General features: G+C 48.1%; 2 protein-coding genes across 3 annotated transcripts in view; one reads left to right on the top strand and one right to left on the bottom strand.

Annotated features, from left to right (window-relative positions):
* Window positions 1-5,591, top strand: part of MEGF11 (multiple EGF like domains 11) — a 190,783-nt gene extending 185,192 nt beyond the window's left edge. For both annotated transcript variants that reach the window (XM_035554619.1, XM_035554618.1), the window contains 2 exons: window positions 4,737-4,943; window positions 5,431-5,591. In XM_035554619.1, the coding sequence (XP_035410512.1) occupies window positions 4,737-4,943; window positions 5,431-5,591 (368 nt within the window). The remainder of the gene's footprint in view (window positions 1-4,736; window positions 4,944-5,430) is intronic.
* A 4,461-nt stretch (window positions 5,592-10,052) lies between these two features.
* Window positions 10,053-26,341, bottom strand: RAB11A (RAB11A, member RAS oncogene family). Its single transcript, XM_035554617.1, has 5 exons — window positions 26,057-26,341; window positions 19,297-19,492; window positions 18,189-18,382; window positions 17,657-17,737; window positions 10,053-11,805 (listed from the first exon to the last, which is right to left on the bottom strand). Exons 1-5 carry the CDS (start codon window positions 26,094-26,096, stop codon window positions 11,666-11,668), a joined length of 651 nt encoding a protein of 216 aa, XP_035410510.1. The 5' UTR covers window positions 26,097-26,341; the 3' UTR covers window positions 10,053-11,665.
* Between the last annotated feature and the right edge of the window lie 67 nt (window positions 26,342-26,408).

Genomic DNA, 26,408 nt, shown 5'->3' with positions numbered 1-26,408 from the left:
GAATTATGGAGGCATTATGAATTATGGCTTTACATGGCTGTAGGCTCCTGCCTTGGCAAAGCAGCTTAAAAAAAGGAGGGCTTCGCTGCAGGGACAGCGCAGGTGGAGCTGTGTGGCCAGCTCTTGTAGGACCTAGCAGCCATCCTACAAGGGCTTTCTGGTGGCAGTTGCTGCCGGTGCGTTTCCCTGCCAGGTTGCAGCTCCGTAAGGCTCCCAGACATCTAGAAAAACAAGCTGACCCTGCTGCGTGGCCTCCACAGAAGAGATTTATAGCAGAGCTTGGGAAACGACCTCGCTCGGTACATTGACCAGCCACGCCGGCACGAAGCAATTAATGGGCTCTGACTGGGGCTGGTCTAAAAAGGGAGCACGGATGAGCCATGTGAACAAGGCCAGGGATTTTAGCCTTCAGTTGTCCTCCAGGTTTACATTCAAAACACTCCAGCTGTGCACGGACTACAGGAGCACTTGGCACAGCGCAAGCACTGGAGAGCTCGGCTCTGGCCACAGTGCCGTAGCGTTGGGTCTCAGCCCCGACCAGGCTGGGGTTTGGCACACAGCTTGTGGCCCAGGAGGTGGAGCAGGGAGTCAGCCTCATTCAGGACAGTCAGGTCTCAGGGTGAGTGCTTTGAGCTTAATTCGAGGGTGCTGTGTCTGCATACACCGGCTGGGGGTGTCCTTCTGTCAGCTGAGTGGCAGATGCTGCCCAGCCTCTCTGGGCACCATGCTTGGGCTGGTGTCAGCTGAGTAACGGTGAAAGCGGTACCTCATGTTCAGCTGGGTATGAGACAGCCACTGGTCTGCCGTGGCCAAGGTGTTACGGAGCAAGACCTTTATCTGCCCCAAAAAGGATGCCAGTGAATATGAAGCAGGACCACATTAAAAGTGATGATCTGTTGATAGCCAGGCCTAGAGCACACAAACCACTTTGTAGTCTGCTAAATAAGGTGATATACTGTTAGGCAGAGCGTGCCCTTACAACACAGCATCACTAAAAGAAATGAATAATCCATGACCAAGTCCCTCTCCATAAAGCTAAATTTAAAATATTACGAGAGTTATGCATGTGTATTTGACTCAATCCACTGGTTTCAGCTCTTCAATGATTCAGAAAAAACAAACAAACAAACCTTATTATACGGAAGTTAGTTGTTCTTTTTACAAGGAACTATTAATTTCAAGGTTAGTTTAAACTAAATTACTGTATTTGCAAAGTTAAAAAACTGCTTTGAACACATGCAGCCAGACCTCCTCCCGAGGAGACAGCCACACAGAGGGGCTGGGTACCGGTGGGACAGGGAGAAAACAGCACAGTGGAAGGGAACTGTGAAATGTGTTTTCTGCTGTTATATGGTGTGTTCATTGACTAGGATCTGAGCCGCTTGCTTTACATGCTTGGCTCCTTAATGATTCAAACGCCGGGCTGAGAAGCCATGGCAGGAAAGTTGATGGGGCTGATGGGGCAGCCACAGGCAGCAGTGAGGGCAAGGAGCCAGGGACACGGGCGCACCCCTGCCTTCCTCAGGGTTTCGGCAGCTCAGTGGGGTCTTCGTGTTGTTGGCTACCTTAGGAAGCTGTTTGGGGAATAGTCTCAATGGGAATGAAAACCTTGGAAATGTCATAACTAACACAGCTTTTAGCCTGCTGCGTCAATGTAATAAAGAAAATAGGAGAAGGGAACGTGCGGACGAGCAAGACCATGCTGCTCCCGCTGCTGGGCGCAGCTCTCCTTGCCCTGCCAGCCCTGCATTGGCCCTGACTCACCCAAGAGATGGACAGAAAGCATCTGCTATGCCAGGTCATTCAAAAAAAACACCCAGTTTCAAACACGCCGGGTGCCTGAGCCAGCTCCCAGCACCGGCAAAGCAGCAGCAACCCACTGGGGCAGCATAGGCCTGGATGCCCCCGTGCCCGCCCGAAGCCCTGGGCCACATCATGACAGCGGCTGAGCTGTCACAAAGCTGTAAGAGCAGTTTTCCCTGTGCATGCTACCACTAATACCATTTCCAAGCTTTTCTTTGCAGATGAGTCCTTTTTTTTTTTCTTTTTCTTTTTTACAATGAATGCTGATGCACTGGTGGAATAATGTGACCTCAGGCAGTAGCATTTTAAGGAAATAAAATAAGTGCCCTTTGCGTGATTCCCAGTAAAATCCCAGCAGCTAGAAGCAGTAATGCACGCAGCGGCTCGGGGCGTTGCTTGCTGTGAGTCACTTGCTTGTTGCACAGGAATGTGTCCCACAGCTGTGTCATGCTCACACCCCCCCCCCCCCCCCCCAAAAAGCAGAAGGAAGCTGTCACCGTGCTGCTGTCCTAGCAGCAGCGAGGGTTGGCCAGCCTAATGAGAGCAGCCAGAAAGGCAGGCTGCGCTGAACGTCAGCCATAAATGTGATTTAAAAGTGGGAGAGCGTGTTTTACCTGTGTGCACCGTATTTCCTTAGCACTTCAGACATGAAAGTAGGGACTGAGGCTTGTCATTATTATGCCAGAGGATATTCAGGGCAAAAGAGAGCAAACCGGTCTATGGGAGGGACGCGTACATCTGAGCCCCTGGCAACAAAACCCAAAATCTCCTTCAAAGGTCTGGTGATCGGTATCCAGGCAACCCAGGAGACAGGGACTTCAGAATTAGAGCAGGTTCCTCGCCTCCCCCAGAGCAGGTGCCTGCAGCAGGTTGGGTGCTGGTGGTGGTGGTCCCGCTGGTGGTGGTCCCGCTGGTGGTGGTCCTGTTGGTGGTGATCCTGCTGGTGATGGTCCTGTTGGTGGTGGTCCCACTGGTGATGGTCCTGCTGGTGGTGGTCCTGCTGGTGGTAGTTCCTGGGCTGAGTCCGGCAGCTCCGCAGGGCCCGGGCACAGCGGCCGGCAGAGACCCCCACAGCCCAAGGTGGATGGGCTGAGGGTTACTAAGTACATTTGAGCCAGCTTAAATTTTTAATTCATGACATGAAATTTGACATCTGGTGCCAGACTTTTTAATTATCCTACAGAGGGCTGCGGGGCGGCTCCCCAGGTGCCGGCAGCTTCCCCAGGGAGCTGGCACTGCCCTTCAGGCCGTGCGCTGTCTGTACGCTTCTGTCACCTCCAGCCCTTCGTCCCCCTCACATATCTGCTCAGCAGCGTGACAGCAAGTCTGCAACAGCCTCCCTGTGCCCCTTCCCAAATCCTGAGCCGACGTACGAAAGGCTGTGCAGGGTCCCCTCACAGGCACGGTGCGCACACACTCCGTGGCACCAGCAGCGGGCAGGTGGAGCCAAGGCTTTGGCCACCGGCACCCCGAAGGCCACGGGGCTGAGTCCTCCTCACCGGCCCCGTCCCTGCAGCAGCGAGTCCCGAGTCCCATGCCAGTGCCAGCTCGGGGAGCTCGCGGCTCCTCGCCTGCGTGCGATGCTCGGTCCTTCCATGCACAGGTTTCCCAGCAGGGGCTGAAGACTGGGGACCAGTACATATAGCGCAGGCACTTTGAGCCTAAGGGTTTCCATTTTATTGTAGGATTTGTTAGTCTTTGTCTGTTATCCCCTCACTTTTAAACACTGATGGATCCACGACGGGGAGGAGAGGCACAGAGATGAGGTTTTTTTATAGGAGAAGCGATATCTTGTTGTCTGTCTATTTCTTAACCTGAATTTCTCTTTTTGTCTCCCATACTAGATAGCAGGGGCAGCTGGGATTGCAGCTATTTTGCAAGTCCCGCTATTTCACCAGGAGTATTTCATATATACCAGGATCTGCCTTTGTACTGTAACCCAGCACAAGAAAATGCCTCATCTTTCATTGCATCGCTCTAATTCTAAATTAATGGCACTGCCCAGCAGGATGCACACAGCAGCAATGGCACGTTCTTGAATGTCAATGTTAAGACCTATTTATTCTCTATTGTTTTTATTATTATTGTTTAAAGCAAGCCTGGCCCCGTACCCGGCAGCAGGCTGGCATTCTCCAGCCAGGGTCACCGCCGGGGGACACCGGTGGCTGCCACTCTCTGCCCACTTGTTCTCCCACGTAGCGCCTCCTCCGTCTCCTTCTCCTGTTTCCCCAGCCTAGGGGAGAGGAGCAGTAGATGCCCACAGCACTGGGGAAAAGAAAAGCAAAAGCAAGGCTCAGCCAGAGGCTTGTCCCCGCTGCGGAAACCCAAGCGTTCGCCGCTGGCAGGAGCAGCCTCCTCCCATTCCTAATGGCAGAAGGGAACACGAAGAAATCGGCTTCTCCTCGTGCTGGCAAGCCCCAGGAACGGGAGCTCTCAGGGGACAGAGCACACACGCTGCACTGATGCAGTTCTATGCCTGCTGGAAACGTTTTTGCTCTCAAACATAGGCCATTTGGTGCTGCCCAAAGCCCCCTGTGCCCCCTCAGGCTGGCCCAGCCAGGCCCAGCAGATGCTGCAACCTGCGTCGGGCTGCAGGTCGGCGCAGCAGCGGGGCGGGATTGCAGCGCAGCTCCTCAGGAATTGGGGGAGGGAGGGAAATGATGGCCACCGAAAGTTAAGTACTGCAGTAAATGGCAACTAGAACCTTTCACGGCAAAACCTTTGGTTTCGAGCAGGTTTTTATTGCTTTCCTGCTAAGAGACTTGTGGATGCAATGGTTTGGACACCCCAGAGCACAAGCGTCGGGTGTCTGTGCTGGATGCTTCAAGGATCTTCCTCACCCCTGCCCCTTCTCCCCACCCTGCCCCTCCTGCAGAGGTTGAGCTGTAACCCTCCGAAGAAAGCTAACAGTCCCACCCCGTCTTGTTTTGCAGATTACATGAAGGAATCTGTGTGCAGCTCCAGCACTTGTTCTCTGAACAGCAGTGAAAACCCATACGCCACCATTAAAGACCCCCCCATTTTAACATGCAAACACTCCGAGAGCAGCTACGTGGAAATGAAATCGCCTGGTCACAGGGAATCCCCATATTCAGAAATGCCCACTTCGTCCACAGCCAACAAAAACATCTACGAAGTTGGTAGGTGGGAGGCACTGCGTGGCAGCAACAGCAAGGTGCTCAGCACTGAGCTGTTCATTCTGTTGGTGGTTTTACTGCAGACGATTTTTTTCCTTTCTTGAGACAAGTGGTGTGGACTTGGGATGGAACAGGGAGGCGCTGGCTTGGGGGATAAAGCCAGTGCATAAGTGGGTTGATTTTGGGAGCTCTGTCCCAGCAGGGACCTGTGCTGTGAAACAGCTGCGAAGTCCAGTTGCAAGATTTTGCAAGAAGTGTTGGGCTTTGGAAGACATCGTTTGTGGGACTTCGGGGACTCCCTGCCTTGGAGCTGTCTGGTCTTTTTCTCCCTGCTCTGTCCCACGTACTGGGCCATGCAATGCCCGTAAAGCTGCGAGGGGAACAGAGGGGTTTGGGAAGCTGATGTTCTGTGCTTGTGTCAAAATGTAAAGTAATTACAGCCCCAGGAGTGCTGCTGGGTGCTATAACCCATTTTTCCTTGCTTTCCCAGAGCCCACCGTCAGCGTGGTCCAAGACGCCCGTGGCCGGAGTGCCAGTTACCTCCAAAATCCATACGACCTGCCTAGGAACAGTCACATTCCTAGTCACTACGACCTCCTCCCCGTGAGGCACAGCCCGACGCACGGGCCATCTTGGGACAAGCAGTCTTAAAGGGATGGACTTCACTGTGCTGTAACACAAACTTTGAGGAAGCAAAAGAGAAGACAATCCTTTTCTGTGCTGCAGGATGCTGACGTGACTGCAGACTTACGCAAGGACCTAACGTAACAAAACATCAGCTTGGGCCAGCTGCTGCTGCATGACGTTATTTAAAAAGACATTTTTTTATATGGGTCACAGGAACTAACGAGAACCTTCTCCAGGTGTCACTGGAGTACGTCACGCCAGGAAAGTGCTCACATGCTCCAGGCAAAGGCTCTCCATGCTGTGCATTCTAACCCTGGCTTTGCTGTAAAATACAACACAAAAACATGCTAAGTAGAAGGACTTAGAGACGTACATTTCTACCAGCTGTATCAAAAAAAACCTTGTACTGTTAGGAACAAGGTGACTAGGAATACGCTGGGATATGTTTTACATCTTTGTCATGGAAATGGACATTGTTCTGAACGGAAGCAGGGAAGCTTGTCATTTCACTGTCTGGAAACCTCATTTACTGCCATCACCATACGCATCCTGCGCAGCTCATGCTTGGACATTAGCGCTGAAATGTTCATCTTTACATTCAGAACCAGGGTATTTGAGTAGAGGAATATTAACACAGACACATTCTGTGCAGGTTTTAAAATTTAACATCTTGGCAAACGTCCAGTCGATGTCTTCAGTTTAAACAAAGTCTCATACCCAGCTTACCACACATTTAACAGTTATACATACTTTGACTGGTACAGCGATGCTTTAATTCGCCTTATACAGCTTCAGTTTTATTAGATAAATGCACTAGCTTTGTCAGGCAGCCTAAGCTGCTGCACCTTCATTTACTTCCCTGGGACACTGCAGGTTTGCACAGGCTAACCCTGGTTTGGTTTCCTTTCCTAATGCTAGGACACGTTGGCTTCTCTAGGCCATCTTACAAACCACCCCATTGTGATTCACCTGACAGCATGCCATTTATGACACCCTTTAATTTGATGTGCATTACCATGTAGTGCAACTTTATTTGTTGATGATTCTACCTGAAATGTCATTAAATTGAGCTGAAACTGGGTTTTCTTTTTCAGCAGCTGTTTGTGAAATAATTATCAAGGGGTTGACTTATGGTAAAGCTTTGGACTAAGCCACAATGATTTTTTTTTATTTTTTGTGTGTGTGATCCTTATTGACCTAGAAAGTAGAATACTTGCCGTTAAGCAGTTCCTTGTAGATTTTGAGCATGAAGTAGTATTGATTCTAAGTATGTAATTTTATTAGGCAAATGTGGAAGTAGCAAGATGATTGCCTCTGAAATATAAAAAAAAATTCTGTTGCACATTCACCAGTCTGATGGAAGCAGAAGAGAACGAAACCAACACCAAGCAGTTTGCTCAAAGCATGATCGCTTGCATAGCTGCTGCTCCAGGGGACTCTCCGAGGAGCCTCCCAGCCTGGAGGCAGTGGCTGCAACTCAGCTCCGAGTCGACAGGGCCGCAGATCACCAGGAGCACCCCGGGCCAGGTAGTGCTGAGCCCACACAGTGCCCCTGGGTGCTCATCTCAGGGTGTGGGAGCCCTGGCGATGCTCTGCTGCAGGAGCCGGGATGCCGTGGGGTGATCGGGTTGGCTCTGAACCCCTCTGTGCAAAGCTTGGCAGCGAGACAGCTGAGCCCAGAGATCCCCCCAGGCTTGCAGAGCAGCGGATTTTCAGTATTTACATGAATGCTGCATGTGTGCATGGGGGCGATGACTGATCAGCAATAGCAATTTTATTTTCCAGGAAAGCCTTATTTGAGATGTAACTAGACAATTATTTTGTAGAGCCAGTAGGGATATATTTTGCATACGTGTATGGAAAGACTTACCTCAAAAATAGCAAGGGAAAGGCAGTTTGATAAGGAATCCTCTGGTTAGAGACCTACCGTGACATCGAGCACAAACAGTCTCAGCTGCCGGCCTGACCAATGTCTGTGTGTGTGTTGCTGTAAAGCCTGAGATGAGAGAGCAGAGATGGGCTCAGATGTGTTTTTTTTCAAAGCTGGAGTTTCAAACCAAATGCAACAATGTGCATAGAGCTTAATAGGAGAAAGAAAACAACAAAAACAACAACAAAGCAAGTACCTTCTTGTATATTAGCATTAGCTTAGAAAATAGGCACCAAAATGGCAATACTTTTTTAAGGCAAGACAGATTTGTAATATATTTGTTCACTGTGCGAAGGTATTCTACCTTGTACAAAATAAATTGAATTTCTCTCAACGTGCATTTCTCAAACGTGCTCATTTGCAGACCAGAACTTCCAACCCATGCTCAGGTCCGAGTTCTCCACGCACCAGTGCTGGCTGCAAGGGGCTGTCCACTCCTGCAGGGAAAGCCCCAGAGGCATCAGCCTTCCATGCCAGAGGCTGGTTTCTCTGTTGCAGGACTTCTCAGAAAGCACAACGGCGTAATACAGACCGCAGCTTTGAGGTCATTTTGAGTAATGCTCAGGCGATGTCTCAGCGCTCAGTGACAGACGTGGGATGCAGTCGGGTGGGCACAGGACACCGGCCAGCAGCGACCCTGCTGCAGCCAGCAGTGATGAGAGCGGGCACGCTGCAGCCACCTCAGCACCCGGCTGCTCTACTGAGCCTGATCAATAAACCATGAGCACGGATTTGCAGCTGAAACACCTTCAGAGCTGATGACTCCGAGGCAATACAGCAGACCGCTACATGTTGAAGCTTTTTCAATATTTGCGCTTCATATTTCTAAAAATCTTGTTAACTAAAGCCCAGCATGTAATCCTCTTACCTGACAAGCCACACTCAATAAGCTATTAAAGTCTGGAAACTCATCAGGTTTGAACTGATAGAAGAAGTAATTCTAGTTTAATAAAAATGTCTTTAAATCAGAACAACTCCACGTCTGTTCTGCTTAAAAGTCAGAGCCTCAACTCCCATCACGCAGGAGCCACCAACACCCACCAAACAGCTTCAGAATTAAGGCTGGGGCTTTCAAATGTGTAAATGAGAGCAAAAGCTCTTGGCAAGCAAAGCCAATTTTGCACGATTACGCACAGCTCCCAGAAACTCAGAAAGCTCATTTCAGGGCCCAAAAGCAATATATTAAAATCAGTCATCTCCTATTAGCAGAGAAGAGACACTTCAGTACGTAAGTAATGCCAATTACAGCAGAGATGATTAATCAGCAGCTTAGCAGGAGCAATGCCTGGCAGGTCAGTGTCCAGACGGAGCAGCGCCTTGCCCTGTCTGCCCAAACACAAAGGCTTTACTAGGTAAGAAGCTACATCTGAGTACATGCTCAATTTGATTATACTTTAGAAGTCAATAGTTTATGACGGCTTTACAAACTATTACATGAAAACTTTGAATTCCGTGTTGCAGCAGTTTTCAATTACAGAATCAGTTTTTGCAAGGCATTTCTAAGGATTATTAATTGTAAAGTTCTGAGGAGAATAAAGAAGAGTTCTTACTTGGCCTATCCGCACGCCCAGCCGTCTCACAGCCGCAGGACTTGAACGCAGCACGGGCTGTCCCGAGGCGAGGAAGCACGAGCACGCACAGCAACACCGCGTGGGGCAGGGGCCCGCAGCTGGGGTTCGTGCTCCTCCAGGCTCCGCTGTGATCGCATTTACCCCAGGAGGAAGCGCCTTGCGTAAAGCCATGTGAAATCCACACCTGACGTGGCAGCTGAGTCAGGCTGTCTGACGAAGTGAATCAGAAAGGGGAGCGAAGTGAAACTCACCCTGCATTTCCAGTTGACAAATTTAGAAGTTGGCTGCCCTGGTAATTTGGTTAATTCCAAAACACCCTCCCGTCTGGCCAAAGAAAGCTCTCTGAGAACAGTTCCCACAGTGAGCAGGGGCCCCATCTTACACCTCCAGCTCAGACTCATGCGATAAATACCAAGAAGGCCCCAAAATTTCAGGCTGTTTCAGGCATCCCGCCCCAGCCGAGCCACCAGCACTGCCCCACGCTCTGCAGGCGACTTCCCCCCAAGGCTATGGGGGCACCATGCACAGGGCCCAGCAGCAGCTGCCTCCCACAGCACCACTCCTTCAGCAGAGGGCAAGAGGGTGGGGAATCAAAAAGGTTCGGTAATTTGCTGTGGAAGGCAGTGCTTTGTCATTCCACGGGATTTTCTTACTGGTGGCAATGGGGAAAAATACGGAGGTTTGTAAAAGCCATTCAAGGATTTGACTAGAGAAGAGCCCACACACTTTTCCCAATATAAAAGCTTCCTGAAGCTGCCAAAAAGTCACAGCGATGATCTATATCAGCCCCCAAAAACCACAGGCTTGGTTTGAACAAAGGCAAGTGTGTTACATGTCGTACATGGCCCTTCCAGGTCCTTTTCTGGGAGCGCTTCTACTTCGGTGTCTTCTCATAGGCTGTTCCAAGACGTTTATAAGTTTCCAGTAAGTAAAACCCTTCAGGTCAAATCCCAGTTCTCCCAAAAAGTGCACCCGACACCGTACTGAGTCGTCCCCTGTAATTCTTTATTAGAATCATGGATGAATATATTTTAAATCAATCTAAAAAAATAATGAATCAAGTTACAGTACATGCATAAAATACAAAGTAATTTACAAACAGATCAAAAGAGCATCTTCAGAACTAATACTAGGAGGAGAAATGGATTAAATAAAACAAGTGACCGACTACAGCAATGCCTTCCGTGTGCCTTACACATCATGAGCACCGCAAGACAGAAAGGTTGGGTAAGAAATGCAGCTGGTAGTGCCTACCCAAATTTGGATGTTCCGAGTGGGTCATATCAGAGTTTGAGAAAGGGCCCCTACAATTAGCTTCCTGTCATTGTATAAACAACCGCAGGCATTTATACAACAAACAGCTCTTTAAATCCAGTAGAAATCCAGTGCCAAAAGCCCCCAAATCTTAATATTAATGGCATGCTTGGGAATAGCACATCCTGTGTAATACGCAGTGGTTTCAGAGTGCAGCGACAGAAGGCACAGTTCATGTATCCCTGAACAAGCTAATTGAACAGATGATTTGTACTGAGCGACGGACTACAGAATGAATGCATCCAATGGGAAATACTCCAGATGTTTTTTTGTTAAAGATCATGTACCAAGCCATTGGAATCTTTGAGAAATACTAGATGAAACAGAACTGAAAACTGAGACCAGGTTGTAGAAGTTACTGATTCATCAACTCTAGCATTTGAATATATTAACGTGTGGCATGTACTAATATATGTGATATGCAGTGTGACAACACCCTTCAAGTCTGGGTGCCATGAAAGGAAACAGGCATCCTCAAATCCTGATACCACCGGCACTGTGGAGGCCAAGTCTCAGGCAACACAAAATCACGCTGCAAGTTCCAGTGTTAGAGCGACCCTCAGCCAGCGACACAGCTCGTGCTTTAGCTCGTGCTTTTCCTTACTTCAACGGCGGCACCTCGCACAGAGTCCCACCAGACTCTCCCCGGCCAGCCTCCAGCAGCTCTGCCTCACACCACAGCCTCCTTTGCAGCGGGTGCCAAACCACAAAAGCTCATTCACAGGTAGCAAGAACCCTGCTGCTTGTTTGCAAGAAATTCTCTTCCCACCCCCCCCATAATATTCTATAGAAAATCCTCAACTTGACAATCTGAAGATGTAGCCAAAAACATTTAGCTTTACATTAAAATTGCACTTCAGAGCAACAGGCATTTCATCAAGCTTTAGATGCAGTATACAACACCTTAAGACAAGGAAAGATCTCCTGCCCAGAGATATTTCCCTAGGTATCCTGACAATAATTGTTTTGCGAGGAGCAGAATAACATCTTCAAGTGCTCACTAAATGTGTCTGTGCTCTGTCTAGCAGGCATCACATTGGAAAGAGATCAGTTCGGTTCCAAACAACGTACTGAACCAAAACCGACAAGTCGGAGTTGGGAAAATACTGCAGCCACGTAGAAGCAAGAGATTTATAAACAATGAAATCAAAGTGGTTAAGACATGGAGAAATTCAGGAGTAAGCAGTAACTGAACACAAGAAAGTAACCACAAGAATTACAAATATATTTAAATCTTGGACCTGGGGAATATACACAGCCTTTTAGGAAAGAATGAACATTTCTTATATATTCTGACAGCACTGCATCTTTGGTTTGTTTTCAGTGGTTGGAGGGACATGAATGGGAACCACGTTGTTGCTTGGAGACATATCATTTTCACGTCTGTCGGACATTTGCTTCTGGGAAACAATACGATAGATCTCTGGAAGATGAGAAAGAGCTCGTCATTACGCGTATGCAAAACAGCATCAGAAAGTTAATGTCTGGGGAAACCAAGCATCAAACAGAGCAAAGATTCCCCATACTTTTGGGACTATATAGGTAATGCACAGCAGCTTCCAGAAGACATTTAATTGTGATATCTTCTGTATTCATAAGTTAAAATATCTTTGCAAAACAAATTACTTCTTTCACAACTGCTTTATTCCCCTTGACATAAAAGCAAAAAAAAAATATGCTGGATTCTGTATATTTACTAAGAATCAGAAGCTATGCCATCAATTCCTTGTCATCATTCTTAAGGCTCTGAGGAGACTGTGTTAGAGCAGACCAGCTTTGGAACTGCAGAGGAAAAATATGGAGTCCAGACAAAGAAATCCCAGCACAAACTGGAGAGCACAGGAAAGGCACGGGAGTTTAACCTAACACGCTGCCAAGTCCACACCTGCACTGAAAGCCTTGCCCAGTTTCCTGGGATTAGTTAGTGGCCGATGGTGTGTGTTGAACATAAACTCAGAGTAGACACAAAACCACTCGCTTCAGCTGTGTATGAAAGTACGAGGTGCAGCGCTTCACCTCAGAAAGGAAATAAAGCATACCAGAAATAGAGCATGGGGAACTCACTTGCAAATTCAAGTTCCAAACCATTAAAAAAAAAAAAAAAAAGCTTGTTAAACCTCAGTTTAACAAAAAAGTTAAGTGTTTCAGATTCAGAAAAAAAAAAGCCTACCCTGAAGTGACAACATCAGAGGAGCCCAAGAGAACGGCGCGCTGGCAGGAGACAGAACAGCAGCGCCAAGCGGCTGAGCCCGGAGAGCGGGGCTGATGCCCACACCCCGTCTGCACGCTGCAGCTCCCTGCCCTGCTGGGACGCTCCAGATAAGCTCAGGTCACTCGAGAAGAGGGTGCGTGCACTCCGTTCCTGCTGCAGAGCACTGCTCACAAATAACCGGTGAAACACGGCAAAGGTTCGAGTTCGTTCAGAGGTCTGAGGTCCCTCATCAGCCGGGTAACAATGTCCCCAGCACCTTGTCTGGCCTCAGACCAAGAAGCTTCTTTCCCACCAGAAATTCATCATTAGTGAGTCGCCTTTGTTCAGGCTTTTAATGAGCTGCTGCTTAGTGCACATCCTGACATCATTTCGGTACTGGAAATTGAGCAATCTCATGCAGAGAAGTCCTCCGTGCTGCCAAGGGCTGGTCACAAGCTACGTGCCTGCTTGGACGGCGACGAGACCTGATGGCACCAAGCATTTAAAAAGGGTTCCTAACGAACAAGGCTTGCAAACCTTGCCCTCGCTGCAACAAACCCTGTTTAAGCTGCCGTTACAAACGGGCTGAGTGCTCCCCAGAAGACTAAGAGCAGGGCTGCACACATCCATGCAGCTGCTCACCAAGAAGTAACTTCTCGCACGGACACTGCGCTGTATCTATGGGCTGTGTGAGGAACCATAATCTTTGCAAGTAGTGCTGTGAGAGAAGAATCTGCTGCTTGGGCCTCCAAAGAGGCAGCTCGGACTCAGATCACGAAAGATTCTTCAGAAAGCTGAACGTGTGTATGCGTTCAGATACGGTCAGGTCACAGATCAACCAAACAAGCGCTGCAAATGTACAAGAGGATTTTCTGGCGTCACCCTTTCTGATGTCCACTGTTCTTTCCAACAGCCTTCCACATGAGCACCTTCACAGGCTGACCCTGGGGCATGCACATGGAGGTGGAGAGAGCACAGCTGGAAGAGATCTGCTCTACTTTCTGCAAGTTTTCTGCTCCACTTCACTGCCCCGGCTCAGGGTGAGCAGCCAGCTTACCCCCAGCAAAGCACTGCCTGTTCCTATGCAACAGCAGAAGGGTTTTGCTGCCTTTGTTACTGGAAGCTCTCGAGTAGCACGCTCAGCAGCGGCAATTCTGTTTTCCACAGAACTTCCTAAACAAGTTCATACTGGTCCCTAACACGAGCTGTCACTCGCTTCCTCCACCCCTGTGAGCCACCAGGGTGTCCTCTGCACAACACCCTCATCTCGAAGCAAAGATCTACAGGGCTGTTCACTGAAGTCTTAAAAATAACCTCAACAGCACTGATTTCTCTGCTGATAGAGCGCCTATTCCTTCTGACTGTGGGAATGTATTTCCAGCTGATCCCCGCTCCCTGACAGCCCTGCAAGGACGTTTAGCAGCAGCGCTGCTCAAATCAACTCGAAGCAGCCCCATTTATTTTTGTTGCTCACTGCCACCTCTCTCTCCTCTGTGGTTACAAACCTCTGTGCAGACACAACGTGCTGCCCTAGATGAAAGCCTAAACGGCTAAATACTGCCTTGCCCTGGATCAGCTGCACACTCTTTCACCACACAGTTGTGTTGGTGTGATGGAGGAGGTGGGAACAGCTTAAACCTGCTCTTCCTGGGGCAAAACGCCCCGAGGCAAAGCCTACACTCAGACTGGTCTGCACCAAGGAACGCCAGGCTAATGAAGACGTGCACTTTTTAATGAAGACACTACACTTTATGCTCTGCTCAGTAACTGAATGAGACCTTATTAAGAGCACATTCGGCAGAATGCATCACTGCATAATTGGTAACCATGTGAGACAGGCCTTGCAGTGTAAGAGAGCTGGGGGAAAAAAGGCACCGCTGTCTAGGAGGAGCTTGTCCAGTCCTCGCCTCCTCAAGCAGTGCTAGTGCTTCATTCATTTTCAGGTGTACAGAGCTAACAAGAGGAAATCCCTACATTTCTTAATGTTAACGCTCTGTGATGTTGTTTCCTTGGAGATGGGATTCCTTAGAGATGAAACCACGGCAGAACGCGCTATGGGAACAGAGGTGGCACTGAGCAAGGCAGGGAGCGGAGGCTGCCTCGGGTTTACTTTAAGGATGGTTTATCCTGCTGTGAATGCTCAGAGGGGATGGGATTATAACACCAGTCTCTCTCATTTGCCAGATAATACAAAGCAGCTTTGTGCGCACAAGAATCAGCCCCTGAAGTCTAGACATCTCACAACAGAGGAACTTGGACAGGGACCATTACCCTAAGCCACAGAGGAAAAGGTCCCCAAACCTCACATGGTATGCACAAACCTAGCAGGCTTCCTGTCTGTTAAGATACACGGCCCGCTAAGAATCCTTTATAACACAGCAAGAGGAAAGAAAAGCTTTCTTCCCCTGCTTCCACCCGCAACAGGAGACCACATGCTCACTTAGGCTGTGCTAACTATGATTGATTCATGTTTTCTGTGCCCAAAGCCATCTATTCAAGGTGGCTTCATGTGAGAGTCTAGGCGTGAATACGCTTATCACGGACCTGCTATGCCTCCAGGGGAAAGGACTCTAACAACTTTCCCTAACTGTCCCAACGAGACCAGCTTCACTAGGGCTGGAGAGGAAAGGAGTTTCGCTACAGACTCCAGTCACACCACACTGTCCAGGAAAGATGTAAGAGCTGTGTGAAAGGCGTCACGAGCAGCCTAGGACGTCTCTGCGGTGCCGTTCCCAGCAGGACAAGTACTAGCAGAGCTGGTACAGCAGCATGCCCTGCTCCTTCTTCTGTCAACCTCCTCCACTTGCAGCCTGTGGCAAAGCCTGCTGGCTTTATCAACTTCCTTCTTCAAAGGAGAGCGAGTATTCCACCCTCCAGCACTACGCTTAGAGGCAACCTTGCCAAACACAGACAGACTATCCATGATTCTGCAGGGTCACTCTGAAAACCACATTCCTCGGATGACTGCTCCCCTCTTTCCTTCAAAGCAAATCATTAACAGAAAAAGCCAGCTGTGAAGTGTTATCGAGAAGTTACTGGCAGAACATTCGTCCTTTGCATGCCAGTCACAGCAGAGATGGAGGCAACCTGCTGCTAATGCATTATTTACTTCATCTTTATCTCCCTGAAACAGGAGCTGGTGTCTGGAGTGAGCCACATGCCCACTAATCAGCAGAAGCATTTCTTCCAGTGCAGTTGAACCAGCCCCTCCTGAACAAGGATTCTGTCCGCATGCCCAGGAGCTCTTTCCCCAAAACACTGGCACAGCAACACGCAGGGAGCACTGACGTTTGTGGAAAAACAACAGCTCCAACAATCTGTCAGAGTCCGCTGAGGTCTAGTTTTAATCCCTTGCTCTCCCATTACAGCCTGCTCTCCCTTACAGAAAAATTAAACCAGAAAAAAATCAAACCTTTGCTAATTAGAACCCAAAATAACTTCTGGAATAAAAGGTGCCGTTGGAAGCATGTGAGGAGAGATAAAGAAACAGCCTAGCCTGTGCCCAAGAGGTAAACTGCTTCCCCATGGCAACAGCAGTATGTCATATCTGAGTGTCACACAGCTCTGCAGAAATAAGGCAGCAGCCCAGGGCATGCAGCAAACTTCCCACTTCTTCAGCCATCGCTGTTAGGGAACAGAGCAGTCCACGAGGAGACTGGGGGCAGTTGGATGATCAGTTTATATTGCATATGACAGCCACCTTGGGAGGGGATAAACAACGTCTGATGTATTTCCAGATTTGTTTTTATTAGTGCTGGTGCTGAACAGGCATGAAAGTTAAATACCTAACCTTTATCCAAGAGCCCTGATCCCCCCTGAAAACTCTAAGAGCAGGCAGCAAGGCTGTTCTATACTACACGCAGCACATTTAGCCAGAACCTGACCTCACAGTTCAGTATAGGTGCCCCTGAGAGGAGAGGGAATAGCAAGGATACACATAAAGAAAGAAGTTTGGGGTTTTAGCAGTTACAAGCAAGTAATAAAAAATGTGTTTCTCCTGAAATATCCATGCCCAAATTCACAAGCAATTTTGACACAACTGACTCTGTTAGGTAGGGGAAGAAAACAGGAAAACCATCAGGCACCACAGATACCATCACATTCAGCCACTCCTTTGTCGCCCACCCTCTTATGGCATCATTACTTAGTCATGAGGAAGTAAACGTATAAACGTAACTGCTCTCCTTTTTTCAGCATTTGTGCAAAGTTGAATTACAGCCAAATGATTAGACTGAAGTTAAAAGGGAACCACAAGGGTTGGCTAAAGAGGAAACTAACTCAAGCTCCAGTCCCACCACGGCATGAAAGCAGTGAGATGACACATCCCTATGCACTGTGTATTTGTCTGACATGGACACGTTTACATTTTTTGTTAGTATATAGCCAGGAACACTACTGTTTAAGAACCCGCTGTAAAAACAGAAAAGAACCAGAACCCTATTACAATTAAAGGTAGGAAAAAAAACACAGACGGATACAGGAAGAAGGCATGTAGCAGGATGTACTCCAACAGCCTATGAATTCTCTCTCATCACTGCTAAAGAATTTCAGACAACTCAAAAAAAATGCTTTATATTTTTATTACAGCAGTAACTTCCTAGCTGCCTCCTCCCCTGCATGTTCCAGTATGGCTAACTAGTTTGTTATGGTATGTTTTCAGAAGTCTCAATTACCCGCCAAAATGAAAAAAAAAAAAAATCTAACTACGTGAACAAAAATACAATTTAACCAGGTGCCAACGTCACAGAAGTGAGATGTTTTGCCTATCAAATAAAGGGTTTAAAGAAAAAGGAAGTACTTCACAGAGCATAAAGACTGTAGCACTCACTGCCATTGCACACTGCAAAGGTCGAAAGTCCGGCCAGGACTATTAAACGCAGTGGCAGTGACTATCCTGTGCTCAGGAGTCACAGACGCGCGGTGCTGCTCAAAGGAAGGACCAAATGGATTCCAAATGTAACGGTTGTGAAGGGTGATTACATAAAATTTTAAACATTTTACAGGCAAAGAACTGCCTATTTGCCTCACGTCTGAGCAGCGTTCTGCTCTTCCTCCTTAAAGCAGAGAGCCCTGGATGACTCACCTGTCAGAATAGTCTGGAAAGCTGCTTCCACATTTGTAGAGTCTAAAGCAGATGTCTCGATAAACGACAAACCATTCTTCTCTGTGTGGACAGAAACATTATAATTAGAGGAGTACAGAACATTTATCTCCCATCTGGAAGAACTTCTGTACCAGCCAGCGTATGTGGTGTTACTGATCAGATGCGCGGGTACCAAAAAAAGTAAAAGTTGTGGTGTTTTCCCCTTATGTGGTACGAGAGCAGCACCACCCAACAGCAACAACAATTTACACTCATCCTCAGGCACAGGGATTGCCGTTAGTGCTGCGTTGCCTTTAGGCATGTCATGATGCATCACTGAAAGTGAGAATTTGGTGCACTTTCAAGAAATGTGCAGGGAAACTTCCTGGATCTTGTTTTAACCTCGTCAAGTTTCTCCACCTCCCAGTATGTTGTGGCAGCTTATTTAGCAGGGCTAGCCATATCGGGGGAACGGCAGTCCATACCTGCAGGCAGACATCCTCACCCAGAAATTTATTTTGATTTCACCAACCTGCAAAAGCTCTGGCTTCATCTGTAGGGACTGCTCTCAGGTGGCGCAAGTCACTCTTGTTTCCCACAAGCATGATCACAATATTGCTGTCAGCATGGTCTCTCAGCTCCTTCAGCCATCGCTCCACGTTCTCGTAGGTGAGGTGCTTAGCGATGTCATACACCAGTAATGCCCCTACAGCACCTCGATAGTACCTGCGGGTGAGGAGATGTGTTAGAGAACCTGCAAGGAACATCCTGATTAAAAGTGACAAGTTACTAACAGCTACTGCCTGCTACTGCAAAGACAGCCATATAAAAAATATCTAAAGCGTGATACGTGGGACTTGAAGCAGCAGAAGTAAAGCACCCAGGTTAGGGTTATGACACAGAACCACCAGAGCAGCCAGGATAGCTCAGAGTCTGGTGGAGAACCCTGCACCCCAAAACGAAGCACTGGAATCTGCGAGGAGCTACTGTCACCTTCAACCTCCAACCCACTCCTGGAAAAGTCTTCCCCACCCACCATTGTGGGTGCAGTACGGGCACAGCCCGGAGCAACAGGAAGAGTTAAGAGTGACTCACGGGATCATAAAAATATCAGCCTGATCTAGTCCCTTTATGAACGGCCCCAGCTGGTCTGCCTTCAGACCAGAGAGAGGCACAGTCACACAGTCAGAAAAGAAGCAGGTTGTGTTCTCCCACCCCACAATTATACCTCCAGCTTTACTTAAATCCAGCTTTTTACTACGCTGTTTTTTCAATTAAATAAGCACATAAAGTGAGTAGTATGTGTGGTCATAGGTTACCACTGATAAAACCTCCACGATTACAGCTGTAACTTTATCAATGGCTCGTGTTTAAATGAATCTCTGAAAGCTCTGAAGTATTCTAGGTTAGAAATGCCCCCAGTTACATATCACGACTGCACTGAGAGGTAGATCAGCTTTGTGCAGAGCCCTACTAGGCCAAGCTTCTGGACAGAAAAATATTCAAGCTTCCTTCCCCCACACATTGTGGATATTACATGACAAAATAAAATCATTTGTATGTGTTTGAGGAATTAGAAGGGCCCAAAGTCGACCCTTCTCAGCAACAGCATCTCTTCAGCTGCACAGGCTACCACTTACGCTGACGTTATAGCGCGGTATCGCTCCTGCCCTGCTGTGTCCCATATCTGAGCCTTGATTGTCTTCCCGTCAACTTGAATGCTTCTTGTTGCAAACTCTACTCCAATGGTGCTTTTGCTCTCCAAGTTAAACTCATTGCGAGTGAATCGAGACAGGAGGTTACTCTTGCCTACTCCAGAGTCTCCAATAAGCACAACTACAAGAGAGAAACGACATCAGAATCAGATTCCAGGTGTACACCATCTATTGACAATCACCCACAATGAACACATTCATTTTCCAGAACAAACCAAGAAGGAAAAAGAATAGCAAAGCCACCCCTCTTGTCACGGGTCTGTTGTCCAAGCCCTGAGATTTCCAGAGAACCAGAGCTGCCACGTTCTCCAGCCTGCTGGACAGACTTTAGACTTGACTTTTAGTAGTTACATTTCAATCTCCTTTGCATTGAATCGTATTCCTCCTCCAGGAGAACTACACATGGCAGTCAAAAAGTGCAAAAGTCCCTTCCCAGCTGGCCTTGACTCATCACAGTGCTGAGCGAGCTAACGGGAAGGATGCAGCCATGCTTGACGAGAGATTGACAGAAGGTGTAAAGTCCAGTTGGGACAGGAAGAAAAGCGTCGCGAGGATCCCTCGCACCATCCCACGGTGCTGAGCTGAAAGGGACGAGCTTGAGCCCCGCCTGAAACTCACTACCCAGACGCAGGAATTTTAGCCAGGCCAAGTCATGTCCCTCCCCGAGTCGCACCAGCAGCAGCTCCTCTAGGCGACCTTCAGATAAGGTACTGAGCAGATAACAGAAGGAAGCGGAGGACAAAGAGGATGAGTAAGACCCTCGAGAAGCAAGGCTGATAACCTTTGCGCTCTGCAGTGCATCAGGCCAGCACAAGCAAAACAATCGACACTTGGGTGACAAAGAACCAGCATGGAGATGCTTGTTTTGACAAAACAAACACTTGCTCAGTAACACACATCATTTAAACTTCAAGATGTTGCAACACAGTGTTAGATATGCAGTGTGGTACAACAGAGGAATGAGTCCACTGATGTGAGGAGTGAGTCTCAGTCTAGCAGCACAAACCCTCGCATCTTTTGCTGCGTCACAAAGCAGACGCCACTTTCTATTTAAATAATGCACAACAGCTCTGACAAATGGGATTTTCCCTGACTGTAAGAGCCGAGAAGCACCTTTTAAAAAACCCCCCTCCATAAAATGAAAACTGCAGCAAAGGTTAGCTTCAAATAGTCTTTTAGAGAATACCTCATCAAAACAAACATCTTCCCAGCTTCCCCTGCCAGCTGACTCAGCAAGCAGCCAGCCAAGCTACAGAAGCTGCACAAAGCACAGTGGCCCTGTTAACCACTTCTGTTTACGAGGATCACAGGCGCAGGTAGGTGGCACGCACCTGGACCGAATGCAAATCAGATTCCACTTTCCTAAAGGGCAGGTCAGCACAGTTCGGTGGCAGAAAACAGCTTTGCTGGCACAGAGGATGCCGGGCGGTAATAAACTTAGTGCAGGGGATGAGACACCCAATTATACCATCACCGCCTGGCAAGCTGCCATAGTTTTCCCTCTTTCGCCGGCAAACAAGATCTTCAGAACTCTTGCGGCAGGTTCAGGTTTTAGATGACATCATGTTTGCACTCGCATTATGAACAGCGAGTTCCTGGGAGGCACAAGTCGCTCAGTCCCACGGTCACCCACTGTTAGCTGCTCCAGGGGCTGAAAGCTTCTCTACACGAGGAAAGCAATCCACACACATCATCCTATTTCCTCCCAGCAGGCTGCATCATACGCCTGCTAAGTACTACCCTCAAGTATTTTCGTTGCTCAGTGCATATTTCAAAGCAGAGTTTTCAGACATTCAAAAATAGACCGGTCCTTTTAATTCCTCTACCAAGTTTTTTTTCCTCACCTTGTCTGAATCCCATGCTGCTTATGTTCTGAATGGCTTCCAGCACCAGATTAATATGTCCCAATTAAAAGGGGGAAATATTTTACTTTCCTCCTTGAAGCCAGCTATATCCTCTACTTAATTGGGCCACTGCAGCTCGTCTCGAGCACGGACACAGGAACAGCTTGCAGTGTCAGCGGGCTGCTAGGACTCCTCACACTGTCTGTATTTCTGCCAGTCCAGAGAACACCGCTCTTCGAATATAATTATGAGCTGACACAGCTTTAACAGTCACCCAAATTGTATTAATTTTCATTTTGCTTTCCTTACCAAACCACCTCAGTCTGGTATTTCATACTCCACTGTATTCCCATGTATCATATTCTTAGCACAGCAATGCAGTAGGAGTGGCTGAGTCCCTCTCTAACCATCCCAGGCAAATAGTTCCTGGGAGAGACGTGACGGTATCTAGTTCCACCTTAAAGCTAATTGTTCCTGCACACGCACTTTTACTGGGCTTCTTTTCCAGAAACTCACTCCTAATGGTTAGAAATTGCCTTCTAATTTTCAGAAGAAATTAGCGGTCAGCTGATAGCGGTGTTCATGTGCCAGCACTGTCCATTAGCTTATTAGTTTCTTCTCCCAGTGGTGTTTACACTGGTCTGGGTATTTACAGAAAGCAACCACATCTCCTCAGTCTTGTTCTACCACCTAAGTGAGCCAACCTCTCAAGTGTTTCCTTACAGACTGCCCATTCTCCCCAGACATCCCCCATAAAAGTCTTTCAATTTCTCTCCCAAGCAGCAAGAAGAACTGCATCCAGCATTCTAGGTGAGATCTCATCGGTGACGTATATGAGGATTTTAATATTTCCATCTGCCAGAAACACCTTACGCTGGAATTAACTCTTCCCGTGAGTCCCCGGGCACAAAACCTTACGTTGTGAATCCTGCCTCACTGGGGGAACTGCTGTCCTCATCACCACGCAGATCTTCTAGTACCACACTCCACCTTTTTCTCCGTACCCCTCAGCTTTGCACCACCAGCAAATTCCTTTTCCCTTCACTACACCAGCACTGGAAGGACTAAAGCTTAGGGGAAACACTTAAGAAAGTTCAGCCTTAAGACCCATACCTGAGAACCTCCATCAACAGCTTTCTTTGGACCAGCACTTCCCTTGCACGAGTAGCACCTTAGAAGGCTTTGCAGTCGGGTGAAATTTGCACTGGCACACCCTGAGAATACCCAGAGAAGCAGTGGAAGTGACCCCCACGTCATTCTCATTGGTTTAGCGGTGCGCCACTTCAACACCTGCAACAACGCGCCTTAACACCATGCATTTAACGAGCTAACTCAGCACTGGAGAGGTTTAAGATGAGTTTTTGGTGGACAAAAGGAATATCATGAAGTCCATGCAACTGAATGAATGTCATTCTGTAATTCCAGTTTTATTTCTGCAGAAGGCCAAAATAAGAATTCAACTCCATAAGCTGCTTGAGAAGCAATTTATAGACGTATTAATTTTTCACAAACATTCCAGCACTCTCAATTTTTATTTCTGATAAAACTCTAATTAAAGTATTTTCTGAGAATTTCAACTAGCTCATAACGTATGTAATTGACAACCTCATCAGGTTGAAAATAGAAAGCCCAGCACTACCAGCTTGCATTGTGAAACAACCTTTACCGCAGACAAGCGGCGTATTACACAATTTAAGCCATGCAGACTAGCACTACGGGATTACTATGTCTGAAAACTCTTTTATCTGCCCTGAACTCTGCTATAAAGCAGCATACAAATTAAGAGCCTGTACGCATTTCCATGACACCCACAAGAACCTGCTGAACACCTCTTCCAGCCCACGTAAATTGGGGTTTTAAAGGAAACGTGCACAAGATGACCTGATTGCACATCTTCTAGGCAGCTGCCAACAAACCTAACATGACCGTACCTAAAATCCATTGCCCTCCTCAGCTGCACCTTCTGCTTCATCCACCCATTTCATGTCCCAGAGAACTTTGAGGTAGGGCTCATTCACCACCTGGACCTACTGCACACAACGCTCCAAGCACGACTGCAGTAACGGGGATAAGCAGGCGGGTTTGTTAGAGCACAGAAGGGCTTCCACATCTGGCAGAGCGACAGGCATAAGGCGTGCTACCACGTATAAACCCGTACCTGCCATGCAACGGTTTTCCTTACTGATTTCTATAAACAAAGCACAAAGAAAAAAGGCATTGTCTAAAATCCAGACCAACAGGTCTGCCTGGTTTCAGTTTCCTTCAGCAAAGGAAAAAGGTGGAGGAATGAACCTGACACAGAGCAGGAAGCTGAAAGAGGAGTTTCTCTAGCAGTCAGCTGAATGTCACTGCAAGGCAGGTCTGCGTTCGGAAACGAGGAGGCTGACCCCAAATCCAAAGTTCCAGATGGTCAGGGCACAAACCTAATCCTCTCGAGGTTTGTGCATAAAAAACACAGAAGACATATTCTACAAGTACGGGTTACTTTGTTAACTATTTATCAACTGTAGGTCCGCCACTTTAATCAAACAGAGCTAAAAGTTTCTGCACGTAAGCCAGGTTAAATTATTAAGTAACAACCTTATGTCACCGTATTTTTTCCTCCCATTAAAATTAGAGAAAGAGTCCCACAAAGGGGACTTCCCAGACCTGGTGTTTCCTGAAGCACAGTGCTGGGAACAGTAGGCACTGCTCTCTCAACTGAAACCCGAAAGTACGGGAGAATACAAAGATATGCATAGCTAGACAAGAAGAACTTACCAGAAACTAGCCTTTTTTTTTTTAAGCTAGGCCTACCGGGCAATAACATACACTAAAGCATTGCGTGGAGTCAGGCGAGGGGCAGCTTGTGACAGGCACTGAGACCCAATTGTGCAGGGCACAGGGGGCTCCGATTCCAGCCGCCAGCAGTCAGCAGATTTTGACACACAGCTGTTGGCAGTGACTGACGGGACAAGAACAGAGGTCCTGCACAAACAGCCCAGCGGCAGTTTAGCTCAAGGATAGTAAGAGGCAGCTGAACCAGAGAATATCGCCCTGTTATTTTAGGGCACGTCGAAGCCTGAACTCAGGCCCACCGACTGACCATGTCCCTTTAGGTCAAGAACCCAGAAGAACTGGGACTGGATTAGGTGTCCAGACAGACCAACACCCAGCCCAAGGGGCAGGACTGGTGCTGAGAAGCCCTGTGCGGAACAGAAAAGATCAGGGTGGCACTAAGCTTTGTCCCAGCAAGCCCTCACCTCCAAATTATCAACATTAAAGCAATGAGCAATATAGGTAAATAAGGAAAAAACATCTATTGTTTGTTGTAGTTCCACATCAGCTCAATACAAGGGACGTGAGCCGATGAGATCTCTTCTGATTATACGGATGCCCTTCTGCATCTTTTTAATTCCACAACAACCCTTCAGAACGGGTACGCCTGTGCTGCCTACATTTCCCCTCAGGCCCCAGGAGGCTCAAACATTGGCTTAGCGTTCCCCTTGAGTTCTCATTTCTTCTTTCAAGAGCTTTTTTTTTTTTTTTGTTTAAACCTACCACTTGCCTTTTTGGACAGTGCCTGGTGACAAGACGGCTCATTGCCACAATAATTCCAAGATCATTCCAGAGTGGGGACGCTTTGTTTCAAACAACCTCCGCTTTTGGACAGTTACAACTGTTTCCACAATTTGTGCAACTCTGCATTTGCTGATGTTATTTCAGCTGCCAAATTAATCCCAGTTCGGAGATGCTGCATGAACTTCCTGCGGTCTGCTTTAACTTTGGAAAACGTGAATCACTCCTATCTTCATGGCACCATTTCCCTACCATTCCCTGCACTCCCAACAGCTTCTGTAAACTATTCTAAATGGTAAAAACCTTTCAGAGTGGCAACCACTTAACCTAGCTTAGAATTTTTCTATACAAATGGACCCCAACTTTATTATTTCGCAATTACATACATAAGCAATCTAATAAAACGTAGCACCTCTCCCAAAAAGTTCTACATCACTGGTATTTCCTCACAGCTAGAACAATAATTTACACAATCCTGTCAGGATATGCAATGTTCTTGATAATTTGCACACAGGTCCATAAACTAAGTTGTTTGATGTGACTAAATTTATGATCAGCAGGGCCTTTCCCAATGCTGCAAGATGAGAAACGAGGCACTTCTTGGTACTTCTTGACCTAATCTCAATACCAGTATAGAAGACTGATCTCTAGTTAGTAATAACATCAGTTTCCACATGGAAATTGCACAAGACAGACGACAAAAAATATAATTCTTCAAAGTCATTACAAGAGCTTCATGGTACTGAGAAGAACGCTGCTGTTCTGTAAGATCCTGGGGCCTGACAACGAGCAGCAAGCTTGCTTTTTTCTTTAAGTAACATTTGGACTGTGCTCTCTGTCATATGGCCTGAATTTTGGGTAGGCCTGTGTGGAGCAAGGCGTTGAACTCAATGATCCTCGTGGGTCCCTTCTAACTCGGGATATTCTACGATTCTAGAATATATAATGGAATATTTTTGATAATTTGCCCATAGGCCTGTAAAACAAGTCATTTGATGTGACTAAATTCGTGATCAGCAGGGCCTTCACCAATGCTGCTAGATGAGAAGGGAGGCATTTCTTGGTACCTCCCGACCCGATCTCAACACCAGTACAAACGCCTGACTTATAGTTAGCGACAACGCCCTTTTCCACACGGAAATTCGAGGGATCGCGGTTTTTTGTTGCCTGTTTTGCCCAGGCCACAGCCCCGCACCCCCACCCCCCGCACCCTCACACCCCGCACCCGTCTGTACCACAGCGGGGGACCCCCGGGCGGGGAAGGGGGCCGCGTCGGGCGGTACCTTTGAAGAGGTAGTCGTACTCGTCGTCGCGGGTGCCCATGGTGCGGACGCCGAAGGCCGGGGACGGGCAGTGGGAGCCGGGCCCCTCCCTGCAGCCGCTTCCGCGCCTCTGCGCCCTCCCACAGCCGGCGCCTTCCGGGGCAGCAACGAGCACTTCCAGGCCGCTTCCCCGCCCCGCCCGGCCTTAAAGGGGCGGCGGTGGGAGCGGTGAGGGGCCCCGGCTCGGCCCGGGTGCGGCAGGGCGCTGCGGGGGAGTCCCAGGCCCGCTCCGCACCCGCGGGCCCCGGGGGCGGCGGGAGGGAGCGGGCAGCGGGCGTTGTGGAAGAACTAGGGGCGGCCCGCGAGGGGTGTC

Source organism: Cygnus atratus, chromosome 11 (genome assembly GCF_013377495.2).
Source record: "Cygnus atratus isolate AKBS03 ecotype Queensland, Australia chromosome 11, CAtr_DNAZoo_HiC_assembly, whole genome shotgun sequence".
NCBI classification, from domain to species: Eukaryota; Metazoa; Chordata; class Aves; order Anseriformes; family Anatidae; genus Cygnus; species Cygnus atratus.
The sequence above is the reverse complement of the archived record's forward strand: the minus strand, read 5'-3'. Positions and strand labels throughout refer to the sequence as shown.

Bases quoted from the DNA above. Each gene is read 5' to 3' on its own strand.
- RAB11A (XM_035554617.1), bottom strand. From the start codon at position 26,096: ATGGGCACCCGCGACGACGAGTACGACTACCTCTTCAAAG. The intron at 19,493-26,056 runs GTACCGCCCGAC...TCTCTCTTGTAG, and splicing joins GTACGACTACCTCTTCAAAG to TTGTGCTTATTGGAGACTCT. The intron at 11,806-17,656 runs GTGAGTCATCCA...CTCATCTTCCAG, and splicing joins TTTCCAGACTATTCTGACAG to AGATCTATCGTATTGTTTCC.